Source organism: Vigna angularis, chromosome 2, assembly GCF_016808095.1.
Source record: "Vigna angularis cultivar LongXiaoDou No.4 chromosome 2, ASM1680809v1, whole genome shotgun sequence".
NCBI classification, from domain to species: Eukaryota; Viridiplantae; Streptophyta; class Magnoliopsida; order Fabales; family Fabaceae; genus Vigna; species Vigna angularis.
In genome coordinates, this window is record NC_068971.1 from 28,941,833 (window position 1) to 28,960,506 (window position 18,674).

General features: G+C 33.7%; 2 protein-coding genes across 5 annotated transcripts; one reads left to right on the forward strand and one right to left on the reverse strand.

The window, feature by feature from the left end:
• On the forward strand, positions 1–14,964 carry LOC108329215 (GPI ethanolamine phosphate transferase 1). 3 transcript variants are annotated; one of them, XM_052873336.1, is made up of 18 exons: positions 1–329; positions 412–603; positions 914–1,069; positions 1,550–1,843; positions 2,832–3,049; positions 3,150–3,224; positions 3,451–3,517; positions 3,844–4,166; positions 4,783–5,016; positions 5,098–5,285; positions 6,708–6,804; positions 6,893–7,001; positions 8,501–8,603; positions 8,702–8,879; positions 10,069–10,167; positions 10,244–10,302; positions 12,862–12,967; positions 14,529–14,964. In XM_052873336.1, exons 1-18 carry the CDS (start codon positions 116–118, stop codon positions 14,691–14,693), a joined length of 2,877 nt encoding a protein of 958 aa, XP_052729296.1. In that variant the 5' UTR covers positions 1–115; the 3' UTR covers positions 14,694–14,964. The 3 variants fall into 3 exon arrangements, with proteins under 3 accessions (XP_052729296.1, XP_017418813.1, XP_017418812.1); XM_017563323.2 differs by having other exon boundaries at positions 2–329; positions 6,663–6,804; XM_017563324.2 differs by lacking the exon at positions 4,783–5,016 and having other exon boundaries at positions 6,663–6,804.
• Positions 14,965–15,617: 653 nt separating this feature from the next.
• LOC108328526 (uncharacterized) lies at positions 15,618–18,674 on the reverse strand. Of its 2 annotated transcripts, none has more exons than XM_052873175.1 (8): positions 18,558–18,674; positions 18,306–18,475; positions 18,031–18,093; positions 17,917–17,936; positions 17,778–17,822; positions 17,616–17,677; positions 16,639–16,703; positions 15,618–16,544 (listed from the first exon to the last, which is right to left on the reverse strand). In XM_052873175.1, the coding sequence occupies exons 1-8, from the start codon at positions 18,634–18,636 to the stop codon at positions 16,200–16,202; spliced, it is 849 nt and encodes a 282-aa protein (XP_052729135.1). In that variant the 5' UTR covers positions 18,637–18,674; the 3' UTR covers positions 15,618–16,199. The 2 variants fall into 2 exon arrangements, with proteins under 2 accessions (XP_052729135.1, XP_017417893.1); XM_017562404.2 differs by having other exon boundaries at positions 16,639–16,775.

Consider the following 18,674-nt stretch of genomic DNA (forward strand, 5'->3'; position numbering starts at 1 on the left):
CACGGCCTTGCGAGTTAGCAGACACTTACATTTCACATATAGCTCCAGTGCTGTTCAGTAAGTGCTCCAGTATTAATCACTCTCAGAAGTATAAAAAAAAGAAAAGAAAAGAAGAATGCGTAGCGATGGGATCTTAGGAAACAGAGAGGAGAGGGGAAGAAAGTGGTTGAGGAGAAGGGAGAGATGGCTGGTGGCGCTGGGCGTCGTTCTGCACGCCGTTTACATGCTCAGCATTTTTGATATCTATTTCAAGACTCCCATTGTCCATGGCGTCGATCCCGTCACTCCTCGCTTTGCTGCCCCTGCCAAACGCCTCGTCCTCCTCGTTGGTACCGTTCACTCCATTCTTCTCTCTCTGCTTTAACCTAAATCGATTAATCAGATACTTATCGTATTCAAATTGGAACGTAGCTGATGGTTTGCGCGCTGACAAGTTTTTCGAGCTTGACGCGGAAGGGAATCACCGAGCGCCGTTTCTCAGGGGCATAATCGAAAGGCAGGGTCGTTGGGGGGTTTCTCATGCTAGGCCTCCCACAGAATCCAGGCCTGGTCATGTTTCCATAATTGCTGGCTTCTATGAAGATCCCAGTGCCGTTACAAAAGGTTGGTTTCCTTCTTCTTCTTTGTTTAACATGACATTGTTGTCCTGAAAACGCTTCGGTAGTTTTTTCTTTCCTCAGTCCTCACCTTAAACAGAACCAGAGTCGTTTTGGATACACTTATGCTTAAGGACTTCAAAGAGAGACAAAATAGAAGAAAAAAAAATTAAAATGAAATTAAGTTCTCCTATAAGCTAATTTGTATAAGCTTTCTGACATTTTTTACTTTTTAGTGTGTATGAAGTTAAAATTAGCTTAAATTTTCTTCTTATTGTTTGTGTGTGTGCTTAAAGAGTGGTTTTGGTTCCTTGCAGGGTGGAAGGCTAATCCTGTTGAGTTCGATTCGGTGTTTAACAGAAGCCGGCATACCATTTCTTTTGGGAGTCCTGATATAGTTCCCATTTTCTGTAGTGCCTTGGAGCATTCCACTTGGGATACTTACCCCCATGAGTTTGAAGACTTTGCAACTGGTTTGACATAATCCATCACCCGTTATTATTTCTTGTTTAATGCCTTCCCAGCCCTACCTACCTTTTCTCATCAGTTGACTGGCCCAGTAGCATGAATATTGAGAAACTCAGTTTTTGTCTAAACATTACAGCTTTACTTAATGATTTCCACCTCATAGACATTGACATGAAATGTGGCTATTCGTGTACTTTTATTTTATTGCCTTTCTATAATTTTCATGGTGTTTACTGCCTTTCTACTATAATTCCATGCATGCAAGTACTTAAAAAATGTGATAAAGGTCTAATATTTAACCTTGTTTCTTTTGATCAAAATGCTATATTGTAAAATTTTCCTGTTAATAAGAAGTTACCGGGATCCTGTGTTGTAGTATACTAACTGGAAAATAAAATATTTACCATGCACAAAAATACTTCATTAATTCTCTAATCCTTAATTTCATTCATTCATCAATTTAGTATTGTTGATTCTTCACGCAGATGCATCATTCCTGGACATGTGGTCTCTAGACAAATTTCAAAGCCTTCTTAATAGGTCCAGAGAAGACCCAAAATTAAAGGAGTTGCTTCAGCAGGATAATCTTGTTGTATTCCTCCACTTGCTTGGATGTGACTCTAATGGCCATGCACATAAGCCCTATTCTTCCATCTATCTCAACAATGTTAAGGTTGTTGACCATGTAGCCGAAAGTGTTTATAATCTTGTTCAAGATTATTTCAAGGACAATCGTACAGCATACATTTTTACTGCAGATCATGGAATGAGTGACAAAGGTTGCAAATCATTTTATCATATGTGTGTGGATAATATTTTACCTCATCTCAAACAAAAGTATCTTGATTTAAGTATAGTAGATGTTGAGACTTGCTGAAGCAAGTATTTATTTGTAAAAAGGATGTCTCCATATCTACCACTTATTAGCTTCTTAATATTGACCACCAATTAAACAAATAATAACAATGCTTAGTTTGAATCAAGATTGCATATTTTAATCAAATTAGAGCTTATTTGTAAATGTGACTGTGAAGCCTGCTTAAATAAGCTAAAAGTGAAGTTAGAGGAAGGTAAAAAAAAACTGCTTTCATGCCCAAACAGGTTATCCCAAACGGATCCTTATTCCATGAGTTAAATTGAAAAGATAATGTCATAAAACATAACTTTGACACTTGGATTTTTAGCTTCCATTTTTCTTTATTGCTTTTTGTTATCACTTCTCTAAATTCTTACAAAATGAAAAACTAAAGCCTTTTTGTACTATGTGGGGTTGGCCACATGTAGCTCATATTGACAAATTCAATCAAAAACACCTAAAGTATTTCTCCATTTCGTTCACCTAGCTTAAATACTTTGATTACAGTTCTTTTAATTTTTTTCACTTTATGCTATAGATCCAAATACCTATACTGTTGAACACGAGTTATGTTGCAATCTTCAATTGTCATCTCCAAGCCTTTAAGATTTTAGGCTGGTTTTTATGTATTTTGCTAAACTTGCATTTGAAATGATCTTTTTAGTTTTACATTTGGAATCTATGTGATTCCAATGCTTTTCCATCCCACTTGTTTACTATTTATTCCCCCATACGGAGACGGTCATGAAATGATGCATTAAGTTGCTTCTCCCAGCGTTAGACCTTGCCTTGGGCTTGATAGAATCTTCAATTTCTCAATACTTTAATTTCTTTTTGTGGCTTTTCCTACAAAAGTTATTATTTGATTAAAGTAATGGTTTTTTTTTTTTTTATGTAACTTCTAATCATAGGAAGCCATGGAGATGGGCATCCTTCAAACACTGATACTCCGCTTGTTGCCTGGGGAGCTGGTGTTAAGTATCCAAAGCCAATATCTAGCAACAACCATTCTGATTGTGGATTTAAGTTTGTTGATGACCATGTGCATGATGCACCAACACCAGTTGAATGGGGCTTGCATGACCTAGAAAGGGTGGATGTCAATCAGGCTGATATTGCACCCCTCATGGTTGTAAAATTTATTTTTCCTTAAGGGTTTCATATTGTAGTGTATATTTCTTCAACCATCCTTTGGTTTCATTTATCTAATCTACTTGGTTTTTTGACAGTCTACTCTGCTTGGTCTGCCATGTCCTGTTAATTCAGTTGGAAGTTTACCCCTAGATTACATTAACATGACCAAGGTATCTTCCTCTTGTTTTGACTTGTGTATGATGAAGAATTTATTGTTAACTTTCATGATAGCTGACTAATGTGTTTCATTCATTATTTTCATGAGAATGTTATAATCTTTTATGTATTTTCATTGTCATAGTTGTACTAAAGCATATAGGAAAGTAAAAATTCTCTACATGACAAAAGGACTATTAATGAGTGGATGATCTGAGATGTAATTTTATTATGTTTCAGGCTGATGAAGTTGAAGCTGTCTTATCCAATACAAAAGAAATACTGAACCAGTTTCTTCGCAAATCATGTATCCTTTGCTTACATTAATTATTATCTTTGATATGTACCAATTTTCTCGTTGATTTCACCATGGTTTCTTTTTCTTTGTTTGTGTCAAAGGATTTTGAAGCATGCAAACTTGGGTGTGTTTATAGATATAGTTTTCTGTGTAGACAGAATTGCCAAAGGAATTAACTATTAATGAGAAAATATAAAGATTTTCACAAAGCCAATTCATGAGCAAAATGTTAATATGAAAGTAATAACAAAAAATGTCATTTTTCTTTCAAACAAAATGATAGAGTAAAATGGATGGAAGAGTTCCTTATCAAAGTTTTTCATTGACAACATCAGATATTAAGCGGTCAAACTCTTTATATTTTAAACCTTTCAAACCACTGTCTCATTATTCTTCTACACTGGACAAAATTGAGGGTTTGATATCAGCAAGAGATTATGAAGCTGCAATGAATCTTTCCCAAAACCTCAGAAGTTTGGCTCTGCAAGGGCTTCACTATTTTCAGACTTACGACTGGCTGATGCTCATGTCTGTAATTACCCTTGGGTATGTTGGTTGGATGATCTATCTTCTTCTTCATGTTCTGCAGTCTTATACGTCATTGCCAGGAAATTCTTTCGGAATGGAGGAGACACTTCAGAAAAATAACCGTGGAAAAGTAATGTTTGTGTAAGCTTAGCTTTTCCAAATGATATTTCTTAATTTCTTGTGAGTTGCATATTACATCATGAGGAAGAAAATAAAAGATATTTTATGGAGAAGCATGTACATATTATATATGTTGGAGATTTCATATGAACTAGGGATATGAGTAGATTATAGTATATAAGTGAGTGCAAATATCACCTTCAAATTGATATTGAGATATAATTAGGATTAAAGTTCACTTTTTGAGATCATATCAAAGTCGATTATAATAATGTTTTGTTGAGCCTATCAAGCCACCATTTTTAGGCCACCATCGAAAAACCCACAACTATCTAGTTCCCACACATGAGATGTCTAGTCCTCGTGTTAAAGATTTTACATCAAATAAAGATATGAACAAATTATAGTATATAAGTGAATGCAAATCTCACCTTATAAACTAATTTTGTGAGATTGAGTTAGAGTTAAAGTTCACTTTCTAAGAATATGACTATTTATGAATTATATGGAAGTCAGTTGATTAAGATTCTTGGTTGAAGATGATTGATTCATATTGATTTCATGAGCATAAATTGTTTTATTTTAGTTTCCATCAATTAAATACATAAATAAATTACCTTTTGCAGATATATGTATATGGGTCTATCTTGACGGGCATGCTTTGCTTGCTTTTGTTGCTGGAGCAGTCTCCTCCTCTTTACCATGCATACATGATTACGACTTCTTTTTTATGGGTTCAAATAATTAGTGAATACAAGTTTATAAATACATTATGGAAGCAAGTATCTAGAAGGAGAATGAATTATATCATCAAGCTTCTAGCCACCATTGCTATCTCAGTTTTCATTCTTGAGTTCCTGGTATGAGCGTTTGTTGTAATATTCTGTAACCTAGTAATGTTGTAATCTATCTGATAAAGGAATTTTTGGCTTGCATTGTAGGTTAACAGCTTCACTGAGAGGAAGCTCTACACATGGTGTTTTTTGATTGCTGGGGCCACTGCTTCATTTTATCTCTTTAAGTCAATCCCCTGGAGATCTGGTATACCAATATATGTTTGCATAGCGTGCTGGCTTTTGTCTCTTTTCACATTGATGCCAGCAGAAATCCCTGACAACAATGAATTAGTGTAAGTCACTTCCACTGAATATATATTTTGCCATTATGCAAAAGAAATCCAAAGGACATTTTGTTTTGTTACTGTTTGGTGGCTATAAGGCAAAACAGGATCCAATGTTTTGTCTTATGTTGGTACCTAAATTGAATAGAATAATGTTTCTAATTAACCCAGACATACATATACATCTTTTGCTTTTGTTAGATTACAGATGAAACTAAGAAGAAAGAATTAGGAAGACAATAATTATAAAGAATAAAACTATTATTGGTAAAAGAATAGTTGTTTGGAAAGATAAAATAAGAGGGAAATACGTAGAAAAAAAATTCTCTTAGCTTGTTTTGGATGGGTGGAAAAGACAGTGGAAAAAAAAAGTGAAAAAAAAAGTTACAAAACACTTTTTGATATTAAAAAATTTAAATTTAACTTACGCATGATATTTTTATGATATTCATTTCTAGCATATATTGCTTATTTAGTTTTTTAAAAAATATTTTAATGTTTTATTTATTAGAAAGCAAAAGAAAAACATTGGAATCAAAACACCGCAGAAGTTTGCTTTTCAGAGTTCCTCTCATTTAAAGGAAACATGTTCTGGTGGTGCCATGAATTTTTTTGGTCACAGCCCTCATATTTCCTTGAATTGGATATTCAATTTTTTTCCTTAAATAATAATTTTTATAATTTAAAAGTATATGCAACATCTTCTAAGGCTTTAATAACTATAGTGAAAACCAATTAAAATTAAATTTGAAAAAAATTATAGTAATATAAAAAGATTAATATGTTTTGTGGCAAGCTACTCATCACACTCCCTCCCTGAATTCTAATTTAAATGTTTTGTTGAGTGGAGGTGTTTTGTGTAGACAAACCAAAAAGGATGTGAGAAATGTTATTGAAATTAGTTATTTAAAAAGTGCAATTAACTGAGACTTTTGCAATCCAGTCTCTAACTGCAACATTATGAAATTGATGTGCTATCTCTGTCATGCTACTAGACATCAAGAAGGAAAAGAGAAGTAAAACTTATTAGTACTTTTGTCATTCAAACAATTAATTTAATGCTACTGTTCTGTTCTAGACGGTTCTCTACCTTTTCCATTAAACCAGATAGTATCACGTTTGGAAGCCTATGCCCACTTTTGTTCTATTAACAAAATATACCAAACATAATATATAACATATATGGTCTGTTCCATACTGTGCAAACACTGGTACCAAATGCACGCTACCTTAATATGTCTTGAAAGAGTGATCTCGAACAGCATTTTGCTTTTTCTCATGTTGAGGTTCTTTCTTTCTTCTGCTTGGTTTGTTGTTTTTGCAGCCCACCATTTTCTAACACATTCTGAACCTAAACTTAAGCATATCGAATTATTATGTTTACAGTGTTTGTAGTGGGATTATTATTATCATTATTGCAATAATTGCAAGATGGCTAGATTTTCATGCGGGCGTTAGGAAGTATTGGCAAAGCATATGCCATTGCAAGTCAAAAAGTTCCAGTTTTTCATCTCTATTTTACTTACAGGTGCATATCATAACATCTCTGCCATTGAGTTTGGAACCTTAGTTATGTATCACAATTTGACTAATTTCCTTTACTTGTCCATCACCAGGCTCTTTTGGTTGGTTTGTCTTCAGTCATGGTGTATTTATCAACTGTTCACAGAGCTGAAAAGCAAGAGTTGCTTGCATCCCACCAATTGATAAATTGGTCTGTTGCTGGTATAGATGGAAGTTTTGATTCTTTGTTTGCCTGAATTTGTTTGTCATCCAACTTTTTTGTTGTTCGATCTCAAAATACACAATTTTCACATGTTAATTTACCATTGTTTTTATATATATATATATATATATATATATATATATATATATATTATGGGACAAATGTAAACTTAGAAAATGAGGGAGGAAATTTTCGAATGTGCCAAGTGTCATTCTCCCTCTTGCATAAAAGAAAGATACAAATTCTGAATCCGTGTATCTCAATAACATGATGCAAACTTTATAAAGGCTAGAAGTAATTAATACAAATGAATAACATCCGATTAATTGTAACATTACTACTAATTAAGATAATCTAAACATATATTTGCATAATATTTACATCAATATTCATAAAGTTTTTCAAAATAAGCTTCCCTTTTCATAGGGAATCATGTTACGTTTCTTGATAGTAGAAACTTGATAATTGCAACTCACACATTAATTCACTGAAAAGACCTTGTATTGTTGATTTAGGATGACAAAACAACATGTACCAAGCCAAGGGACAATGTATCTCTTTCCACAGGACTCTTCACAATCCTGTCTAATGTCTAAAACAGACCAAAAAACATCCCCCAGGACATAGGAATGCCCATCTATATATAGTCTTCCTATACAGAAGACTAACTCCTCAAAACCACCCAACCACTAACTACTTTCTCCTATATTTTCTTCTCACATAAACATTCCATTTCCTAACAAATACAGAACCTAAATATCTCAACATAGTATTCCCTCTCTGAAAATAACTGTTTTCTCAACACACCATATCATACACTATCGTTCATATACACTTCATTCATTCATCACTTATCACATTTGTTAACATTCACATTTAAATTAATTAATGTTAAAATAAACAAATAAACAACACAGAAGAAGAAAAGAGAAATAATTTCAGTGAAAATTGCTCACTTGAGCAAAAAAATCCATCATTTCAGTGAAAATTTGGTAGAGACAAGCGTTAGATGTAGTATCCTCATTTGAACAAAAATTCCTTCGCTTGAAATAGGGTCGAGACTACGAGACTTGAAATTCTATTTTATTCTCACGTGAGTGCAAATATCAGAAATCAGTTTCATTTAACATACCTAACAGACAAATTCAATGGGGATTATTTGGTTAGGGTAATTGATATAGATTTCAACTATTATTTGTATTTGTATGCGCTATAGAATTTGGCATTTGAATGTTCAAAGCTACAAGCAATACTCTTCAAATAAAGTTTTAGAAACTCATAGGATTGTTTGATACTTACATTCTTACATATTTAACATAATTTCTAATTAATAAATTACCTGTGCATGAGATATTTTGCAGTTTTAGAAATTCGTAGGATTGTTTGATACTTACATTCTTACATATTTAACATAATTTCTAATTAATAAATTACCTGCTGATGAGATATTTAAATTTGCTGATTATCTGTTGTTGATTGATATTAACTAATTCTTCAGGGTTTTCAATGGTTCTCCCGCTGTTCTCTGAAAATAGCCTATTATCTCGACTTACTTCCATGTTTCTTGGCTTTGCACCTCCGTTCCTTCTTCTCTCCATTGGGTATTATCTTATTTACCAGTCTTTCTTCAGTTGCTTTTGTAGTCTTGTTGATGTCTTGATGCATTTGTCTTTACCTGTACCTCTTGAAACTTGTGCAGATATGAAGCTATGTTCTATGCTGCTCTTGCTCTTGTACTCATGGCATGGATATTACTTGAAAATACGCTTCTCAACTTAAACATTGTGAATAAATCTTCAGATTCCATTAATGATCTTATCCATGGATCTGATTATAGATCTTTGCAGTTATCTGATGCAAGGATCCCATTGGTCTTTGTAAGTTTAGTTCTTTCCTGTCTTTTTTGCTTCGTAATATAACTTAGTTAAATCTTAACTTCCTTGTTTTAAAGCTTAGTTAACCTTGAGATTTTAAAAAAAAAATACAGAAAACCAATATACATCCGAAGTCATGCATTTCCTCATTCACGCTGTTACTTTTTGACTAAGGACATTTGATAATAGAATAACACCCATTTACTTGGGGAAGTCACCCTTAAAAACCAATTATCAAGGCTACTACAATACAAATATTGTTGTCACCATTGAGAATTCCATACTACTACAACTTCTTGGTTCTTCTAACACTAATACTACCACAACTATTGTTGTCACCATCATTACTAATACCACTATTGCCACAACAGTCATTATTGCTATCACTGTGATGATCATCACTGTCTCTAGTCATTACCTGTTAGGACATGGAGGATTTATGAAAGGAGAAAGGTGAGGAAGAGTACTTAACTGTTAAACAGTTAAGTGGGGCGGGAAAAGGGTCTTTATAAAAGGACCTCTTTTATTGTTGCCACTAGAGAGTTTTGTACTTTGAGTTGTAGACCGGTTCAGACCTGGTGAAGGAGGTTAAGCCCCCGGTTTTTTCCAGTTGTATTCTTGATTCTTTGATGTGAATACAACCGATTCATTACCATTTCTTGTTGTGAGTTTTACTGAAGTGTGCGAGTGAGGTAGAAAGTTAGGATTCTTACCCAGATTCCTAACATTACCACTATATTGTTGCTATCATTGTTGTCATTACTGTTAGAAATTTTTCTAGGTTGACAGCTGTACATCTAACTTATCTCAAGTCAGTTAGTTTAGTTACATACTTAGCTCAAGGCTGTATATAGCTGTCAGTTGCAATCTGGTGGGTGTGTAAAATTGATTTTATTAGAACATGATAAACTTCTCTTTGGTTCATTGGCTTTTTCTCTGAACGATCATTAACCCGAAAAAGCATAAATAGAAGTATACAAAAACTTAGTAAAAGAAAATGTAGTATTCGTTTAGCTGATACCTTGTAGAGTTTATTAAGACTCAGCTTGAACTAATGCATCTAGAATTATGCATACTTTTTTATTTCATAATGTAAATCAGATGAGCTCTAAATAAGTAATTACTAATAATTTCATGTAATTGATAGTTTGATGGTTGATTTTACATGTAAACCAACTATTGTATCATGCAGATGGTTTTATTCAATGTTGCCTTCTTTGGAACCGGAAATTTTGCAAGTATTGCTAGTTTTGAGATTTCATCAGTCTATCGGTTCATTACCATCTTTAGTGTAAGTGAAAATTCTTTTGAAATCTTATGTATCACTAATAAACTTTTTGACCTGATATGTTTCTTCTCTAATGCAGCCCTTCCTTATGGCAGCGCTACTTATCTTCAAGTTATTTATACCCTTCATGCTTGTTATGTAAGTGCATTTGCAAATTTACATGTAATGTTATTTATAACTATTCCACAATATTATTTCTGGGACGTGATTTTCTTAAAATCAGTGTCTTATTTCTTTTACTATAAGTGCAACATCTCAAGTGAATGATATGTGGTTATACAAACTTTTGTCACCATTATCATTTTAAAAACAAAATACCAACAATTCTTCCCACAGTAGATTTATATGTCCTTCAAGGTTTGATTTTTACTTGTTGGAAAGGAAGCAGCTTTCGCTGCCCCTGCACCTTAATCCCCAACAAGTCTTTGTTCTTGTACTTATCACCGTCAAGGATATCAATTAGTACCCATCATTGTCCTTGTCAGGGGTTGGGTTTCTTTGCCTCTCATGTTCAGTTCATAGGTACTTCGAACTATCTCTCTCCAAACCTTGTTTGTCTAAGCTACCCATATGTAGTTCTCAAATCTAAAGCCACCAAGCTTTCCAAAACTTAAAATCATTTAACCCACTTCATCACCCTTTGAACCCAAAACTCTAATTCTCATCTAAATTTAATCTTCCTTCTGAAACCTAACAAATCTCTATGTAATTGCATGTGTAAGGTCCAAATTCCTTAGGAGAAAGGTTCTAAAATTCAAGGAGTGCATGACCAAAATACAAATTGTGATTAGTGAGTGAAGGAGCAAGCAATAAAATGTAAGAACCTGAGCAAGTAAAAGTGTTGTAAGAGAGTGGGCCACTTTTACATGTAGGAGCTAAAGATATTGCAAAATCAGGGATATGATTTTTGTTGTTTTAAGAAAATAGTATAGTAGCTATTACTTATTTTACTTTGATTTATTTTTTTTATTCCTTGAATCAAGGAATGAACTTTGATGTAATTTTTCTATGTAAGTAGTACTTTTGTTGTTGAGTAGTACAAGAAAGTCTTCCTTTTTAACTTTTACTTGGTATAAGAGCCCTAGGTTTAACTGACTAGGAAATCTTTCTATTCCCTTTAGCGTCTTAATGAGAAGAACTACCCAAATGAGCCCAAATTGTCAAACTAATTTTGGAAGGCAAAGAAAAATTTGGGTTTCTCACGAGATGTGCTAAAACCGATTAAGGGATCTAAATATTTGGTCATGTGAATTTGAAAATTCCTTAAGCATTCTTGGTACAAGAGCCCTCGGTTTAACTGACAGGAAATCTTTCTATCCCCTTTGGCGTCTTAATGAGAAGAACTACCCAAGATGAGCCCAAATTGTCAGACTAATTTTGGAAGGCAAAGAAAAATTTGGGTTTCTCACAAGAGATGTGCTAAAACTGATTAAGGGATCATGTAACTGTTCAATAACTAAAACCGATTTGGTGTACGATCTCTACAAATCATACAAGAGATATGAACTGTTCAATAACTTATTCTGTTATCATGTAACTTAGCCTACTCTCACTTCATCACGTTTCCAAATATTGTCTATGATGAATTGTTTATGTGTGTCATGAGAGAGAAAGGGAAAAGGAGAGTGGGAAATGAAAAGAAATAGAGGTGGAGGAATCACATCTTGCAAGATATACACATAATTAAATATATGTTTACATATATTAGTCCTTCAAATTTGGGATATGTTCTTTTTCAGTGCTTCAAATTTTAAAATTTTTCTTTTCACTCGTTGTAATTTGAAAAAAATAATGTTTTAGAATGCTTAATCTCTTATCTTAATGTTGTAAAAGTGAATACGTTGATAGGAGGAAAACAATGCATGGTGTGGTTGTTTGATGAAAAGAATGTAGATGCCTAAGTAGGTTGTTATTGATAGCAACCGAGCACAGTGTAAACACAACCCAAGCTTAATTGTAGCACACCGGTATTGAGAATGGTGCAGCTAGCCTACTCGTTTTCCTGCTTGTATCTATTTGAACCAATTTGGAGTACAGGCCTTACATTTCCTTTTACTTATGTTTCACTAGTTTAACCTAACTCTAGCATAGCTGCCACTTCTTCCGATCAGTTATGTAATTGACTTGTAATTTTTTGGGCACGTAAGCAAAATCTTAAATGCTATTTGGGATAGATGGACCAAAGCTAGCCGCTTTAAATTTGAGGGACCAAAAGTAAACTCCAAATTATGGGGACTGGAAATATTTAAGCCTTAAATATGTATAACGAGTATCACCATTGCCTTCATTGCTGACATTGAAACTTGAGCAAAACTTATCCTGGACTTGTCCCAAACCAAAGCAGGGGAACCCATCAAAATCGTTCTGAGGGTGGGTACCCTTGGGTACGAGAATAATTACATTGCCTAGTTTGATCGGTTGCTAAATATTGTACATCGTGCATCCTTAATACATCTCATTTTTATTTAGCCAAATAGATAAAAACTTGCTAAATCTCTTTACATTTTCTGTTTCGAAACAAGGTAGAGGGAGAAAGAATATTCAGTGGTTTTTTGCATTGTTATTGAACTTTACAATATTAGCAATTTCTTGGGCTTTTTGATTTTCACTAACATTATTAGCAATGATAGTTGTAGTAGTTCTAAATATTTTATAGAACTTTCTATCTTATATTGCTTGCAATGGACTGAACTGCAGATGTGCATTTAGTGCGATTACCAAACTAAACCAAGTTCCAAGGATGGGATGCTATTTTCTTGTTATATTGTTCTCAGACGTGATGACCATTCACTTCTTCTTCCTGGTACACTCACCCTGTTCCTTCTAATTTCTTATAAATTGAAAAAAAAGGACTGTATTCACTCTAATTCCCCTTTTCTAGGATAAATGACTATGCTTAAAAAGGAAATAACAATTGTTGGCAAATAGGGAAACAAATATCTAATGATTTTTAGAGTTTTTCTGTTACCTCCTAAATATCTATGTCAGAACAACACTTTCTCTTGAATTAGTAAGTATTATTCATTCGCAACATGCCCGTAAGATCTTCAAATCTAGCACTAGGAAATTTGTGGATTTTGCATAATATTGGATTTACTGATGTACATTGGTGTATTTATTTGCATGGTAGTAAAAATCGAGATCTTACTCAAGATTGGAAGGGAATATATGAATATGGGTGATCGATTGCTGTCTTGGCACAATCAAATAAATGTCAATCTTCAAATATTACAGTATTTGTCTATTATGACGTTTATGATGATGTTTGGACAGTTGGATAGATCAGTGTAGTGCAGGCTATTTGTCCAAAAACTTGTCGAAGGTGGCACCAAAACTAGGAAAGCGAACCTAACCTAGGAGAAAGGTTTGCAAAAAGAAGTTTCTTTAGAGATAGGGGGTCTACAGGGGTTAACAAGATTTTGAAAAGTGCTCTAGATACCATGTAAAACTATAGGAAGAGAGAAATATTGAGTTGAAATTGTGCTTCTAAGACAGCATGGGTGCTTTATTTATATTGAGAACGAACCAATACAATAAATAGAAGAGATTTGATATCCTCTAATAATAAAGATATAATAGGATAAATAAAAACGTTCCTAAATAATACACTTATAATCTAGATACTTCTAATTATATAAATCAGCTTCATATTTCTATAATTATAAAAAAAGAAAAATCGTGTCTTTTTCCATTTTGACCACTCAGCTTGTATCTTGAGTTACTGTTGTAAATTAAAAGTTTTAAAAATTAGAATAGATAGATATAGGACATTGTAAAAAGTTGGGCTATGAAGAACACATTATTCTCTGGTCCATGTGTGGGGAAGAATATACAATGGTACTGTTGTAAAGTAAATCACCCTTAATTTTAAGGTTAAGGACTTGGCTTTACTGTACTTTTCTAAATAATATTTTTATTGTAATAGAGGGAATTGTTATGGCATTTTTTGAATTCAAGAAGTGCCGACCGAATGAGTAAACAAACTTTTTAAGTTAACATTTCTTCTGAATATTTTGAAGTCAGCTACATTTAATCCTTAATCCATAAATATTCAACACTTTATGAAGGTTCTATTTTGTGGTGCTAATTGATCTTTATCTGACTTTTGAGGATGCGTAATACAGGGATTGCATTTGGGGTGCCTGTTTAATACTGCTGCAGATTAAAATTTTAAATGTGTGCTTGTTGCTTTGTTAACGTGAATAATTGCTCAATCAAGTCCCGAAATGTTAACTAGTATAGATATGTCCATGCATACCTATTTCAACAACACAGTGATGTTTTAGCTGTCTCGTTTTATTTGTTTTTCAAAATAGTTCATACATATATATACGGTATCCCAGTACTGAGTTGATGGTTGACAGGTTAGGAATAAGGGAAGTTGGATGGAAATTGGAAATAGTATCAGTCATTTTGGCATCATGAGTGCCCAAGTTGTCTTCGTTCTGTTACTCTTTGCCCTCACAAATACATACACAAAAGACATACAGTGCAATTCAGCAGTACCATCGACACGCAAGGCAAATTAGGTTTCAACAAAGTGGCTCTGAATGGTTTATGACTGACCCGGTATTTTGTTTCTACCTTGGCTAAGCTACATTTTTGTGAGCTCCATAGTAGAACTTATCTGTCCTCGCCGACTTATTGGAGCTGAAACTTTGGCACTTCAACTGGTTTTCCATCGCTTTATTCGTTTCCATCTATTCAAGATTCAGAACGACTGGTGGTTATCAGTAACACAGATAAAGGCCAGAAAAATTGTACCTCACCAACATCTAAACATTTTTCTTCTTTATATTACGGCCTCTTGTTATATGAGCTGTAAATGTCCAGATCCGGGTGGATTTATTAGTGAGATTATCTCAAGAGAAATGGTTGACCTTTGAGATATGACATTTTAAAAATGAATTCTTGTTTTTCTAAAAACAAATAGTTTGTCAGAAGTTCCCTTAAAAGAGTTTTAAAAGCTCTTGTTCGTCAAAATAAACCTGGAAAGAACTTTGAATCTGTGGTTTTCTATCTTGATATAACTCCCAATTTTAATCACGAATATTCGCTTTTGGCGAGGTAGCGAATTACACGATTTTTTAATAGGGAAGCTACCTGTTAAATATTTTACTAAAAGTTCATTATGACTTGTTTTTCTTTTAAATTTATTTAATTATTTAATAAAACATTTTATCTCAAGTTTATACACAAATTAAAATTGTAAAAGAAAATGTGATGGACCATTTGCTTGTAAGGTGCAAACAAGTTGAATTGAATCGTTCTTTTGGAAGTTGAAATTTATCATGTAAAAATATTGAATGCTCAAACATTTAAAAAATAAATTAAAAATTTGAATGAGCAATTTAAAATCTAGAAAATATGGTTTAATTTGTAAATAAAATCTTATTTCCAACTCAAATTATTACAACATAGAAATTACAGATTTGGCATATATTATTGATCCGTAGCTAACACAGTATGAGAGGCCAAAATAAGAGAAAAATTACAAGTTGTTCTGCTTGACAGGAATAAGTCGTCATTTATCTTAAGAATGAAAGTTATATCCGAATAAACCACACAAAATGAGCAGAGTTCAGTTCCTCGGTATCACTCCAATGCGATAATAGCAACATTTTAATTGTTTGGTCGTGAAGTAGATTACTTACAAAATGTCATCTCTCCAGATTTGCCAGAATTTCGCTGAAAGAATCCAAATTGTCCACATGACAACTCGGACATATACATCTCACTTGTAGTTCCTCACCAAGTGAACTGTATGCCACTTCCAATTTAGAAGACTGCTTGTTTCCAGTTAAGTACATAACACATATGTTCCAATTATGCTAATAAATTAAAATCCTTTAACTACATTAATGAGACTAAGATCACACGAACTAGATAACTAGTACTCAAATTTTGGAAGACGGGTGCACAGTATTTTTCGCAATAAAATTTACGATTCTTTTTTTTCATGTTTTATGAGATTTACCGAATGACAAATCTAGATAATGATCAGCTGGATTTGGTTAGTTATACTGTTGCACCACTCAAATTTGCCTCCTATAGTTTCTAGGCCACAGCTCAACATGAAAAAGGATTAAATAGATTTTATTGACGGAGCATTCTAATTTATATGATAATGAAACATTCCCATTAAAATGACCAACGTCATGTGCAATCGTGCGTCGTAAAGTAGTGCTTTCATGATAATGAAACAAACTCATAACATGAATAAGAGATTGCATAACATATGCAGAAGAGATTGCCAAACCTATTGAAACAACTGAATATTTGTAAGGATATATGGTCAGATCCTGCAATTCTTTTGTTTCCTTGACTATCATGCCCATTACAAACACCTTTCTTTCACAATCAATCAATTGCTGCTGAGCCTACAGGTTCTCCATATCATGAGAAAGAGGTAAATCTAAGAAAACAATGATAGCAAAGGAACCTAGACATTCTAGTATTTGATTCTCAACTTACGTTCTTACAAATGTTTTGTTCTTCTTGGTATTCCTCATTTTCTTTAGCGATTTGAGATATCACCTCTGAAAGTGTACTTTCAAGGTCACATAAAGCAACTTCAGCATCATTCTCTTTAATTATTACTTGTGATTCATCTAAAACAATATCAAACTGGATCCTCAGTTTCCAGGCAAAAGTCTTTATCTAGAAAAGCTTAATTGTATAAGAATACACTACGTTAAAATTCAAAGGTAAAGAGAAAAGAAATGACGATATCTAACTACTACCGCAGATCCAGGAGCTACCCGTGGGGGGAGCAGGATCATCAATAATATTATTGGAAACTAGGAGGGGGTAGTGTGACGTATATGTGATGAAAACTGTATGCATGCATGAAAGTGTGTGCTGCGAGCCAATTTATGGTGAGGCCACTACCAGTTTGGGTAGCCAGGATCTTGTTCCTGACTTTTCCCTTGACTAGATGGCAGGAATAAAGTTTGAAACTGCCAAGGATCAAACACTTCCAATACAACTCGAAAGTAGGCAAAGAGAAGTGAATGCTTGAAGAAATCCTCACTAAAATCAGAATAAAAAATACATGCATACACACACACGTGTGTGTATATATATAGCAATTTGTGTTGCCAAGATTACCTATAAAACATATGTGCATTAAAATTTGATACGAGTGGAATAAAATCTTATTTCACGTTTACTATATCCTTATCTTCTGTATTGAGATAGTATACCAAAATATAGTAATAACTATCGACAAACGAGACTATTGCTTGAGGTCACTAACATGAGTACTAAAAAAATACAATTTGGTTCTTGTCCAAACATGGCAAGAGAACTTTGTGACAAGGAACCGAAACTAAGTAAAAACTAATCTCATACTAGAAAGGCTACCACACAAGAATCCTCCAGCTCTGTGTTTATGACTTGTATTCTTACATATAAAGCATAGACTATAACGGTGAAAAGAATAACAGTACCTCTGGAAGCAGTACAATCTACTGCATCAATGTCGCAAATAATGATGCTTTCTTGGAATTTCCTGCATTTAGTGAGGGATAAGTAACTATATGTGGTGAAGTTATTTCCATTATGAATGGTAAATTTCGATTATGCACCATATTTTTATTAACGCCAACAACCTTATCTTGCCATTCATATGAAGCATGTTGTGGAAAAATTGCTCTCTGCAAACACACATGGAAGATTTGTAGGTCTATTGACGCAACAATTTAACTTGGAAAATCGTGAAAAGAACACAAGAAAGTGGCAACGTCTTACCGCAAAGCTGCTTCTTCAAACTGATCACAAGAGCACAACATATAAACAAAAAGGTCAGTGACAAGTTATAGAGCAACAAAATTGAAATCCATTATAACGGAGAGAATGAGTTACCTTGAGAGTTTCCAAATCAGATCCAACGGCAGAGATCTGGTCTTGAATTAAAGATACCCTCGCCTGCATGTTCAACTCAACTCTATTAAAAGAAAGTGAGAGAATAGATGGAAAAGAACTTTCTGATTTAATAAATTTCTCTATAAGAAGTTCACAGAGAGAAAAATAAGAACGTAAAAGTAAATTTTAACCTAGGAAAAAACTCGTCTCAATTTTTTGTCCTAAAATTGTTATAGCAAAATTTGTTTAAACAGACAGATTAAGCATTAAGTAACCTCTAGTGTTTGATTCGAAGCTTCACTCAACATCAATTGAACTTCGAAGCCTTTAAGATCCTGTTCGACCATTTCTTTGCAGCGTTTGGCCTTTTCCAGCTCCTCATATTCCATGCTCAGTTCCGATGTGAGCTTAGCGATTTGCTTTCTCAGAGTCACCACTCTTCGTTCTTCGCCATTCAATATTTCAGATGCACATTGTCATTGTTCTTCCGTCAAATTGAGAAATTGAAAACGAAGCGACAGAATTACCTCCTTGAGATTTCTCAGCGGCGAAATTGCGGATCAGACTCAACAGTTGTTTCTGCGAATCGCTTCCCCTTCCCGCCATTTTCTACCGAACCTTCCGCAGACCAAATTTAAACGCTC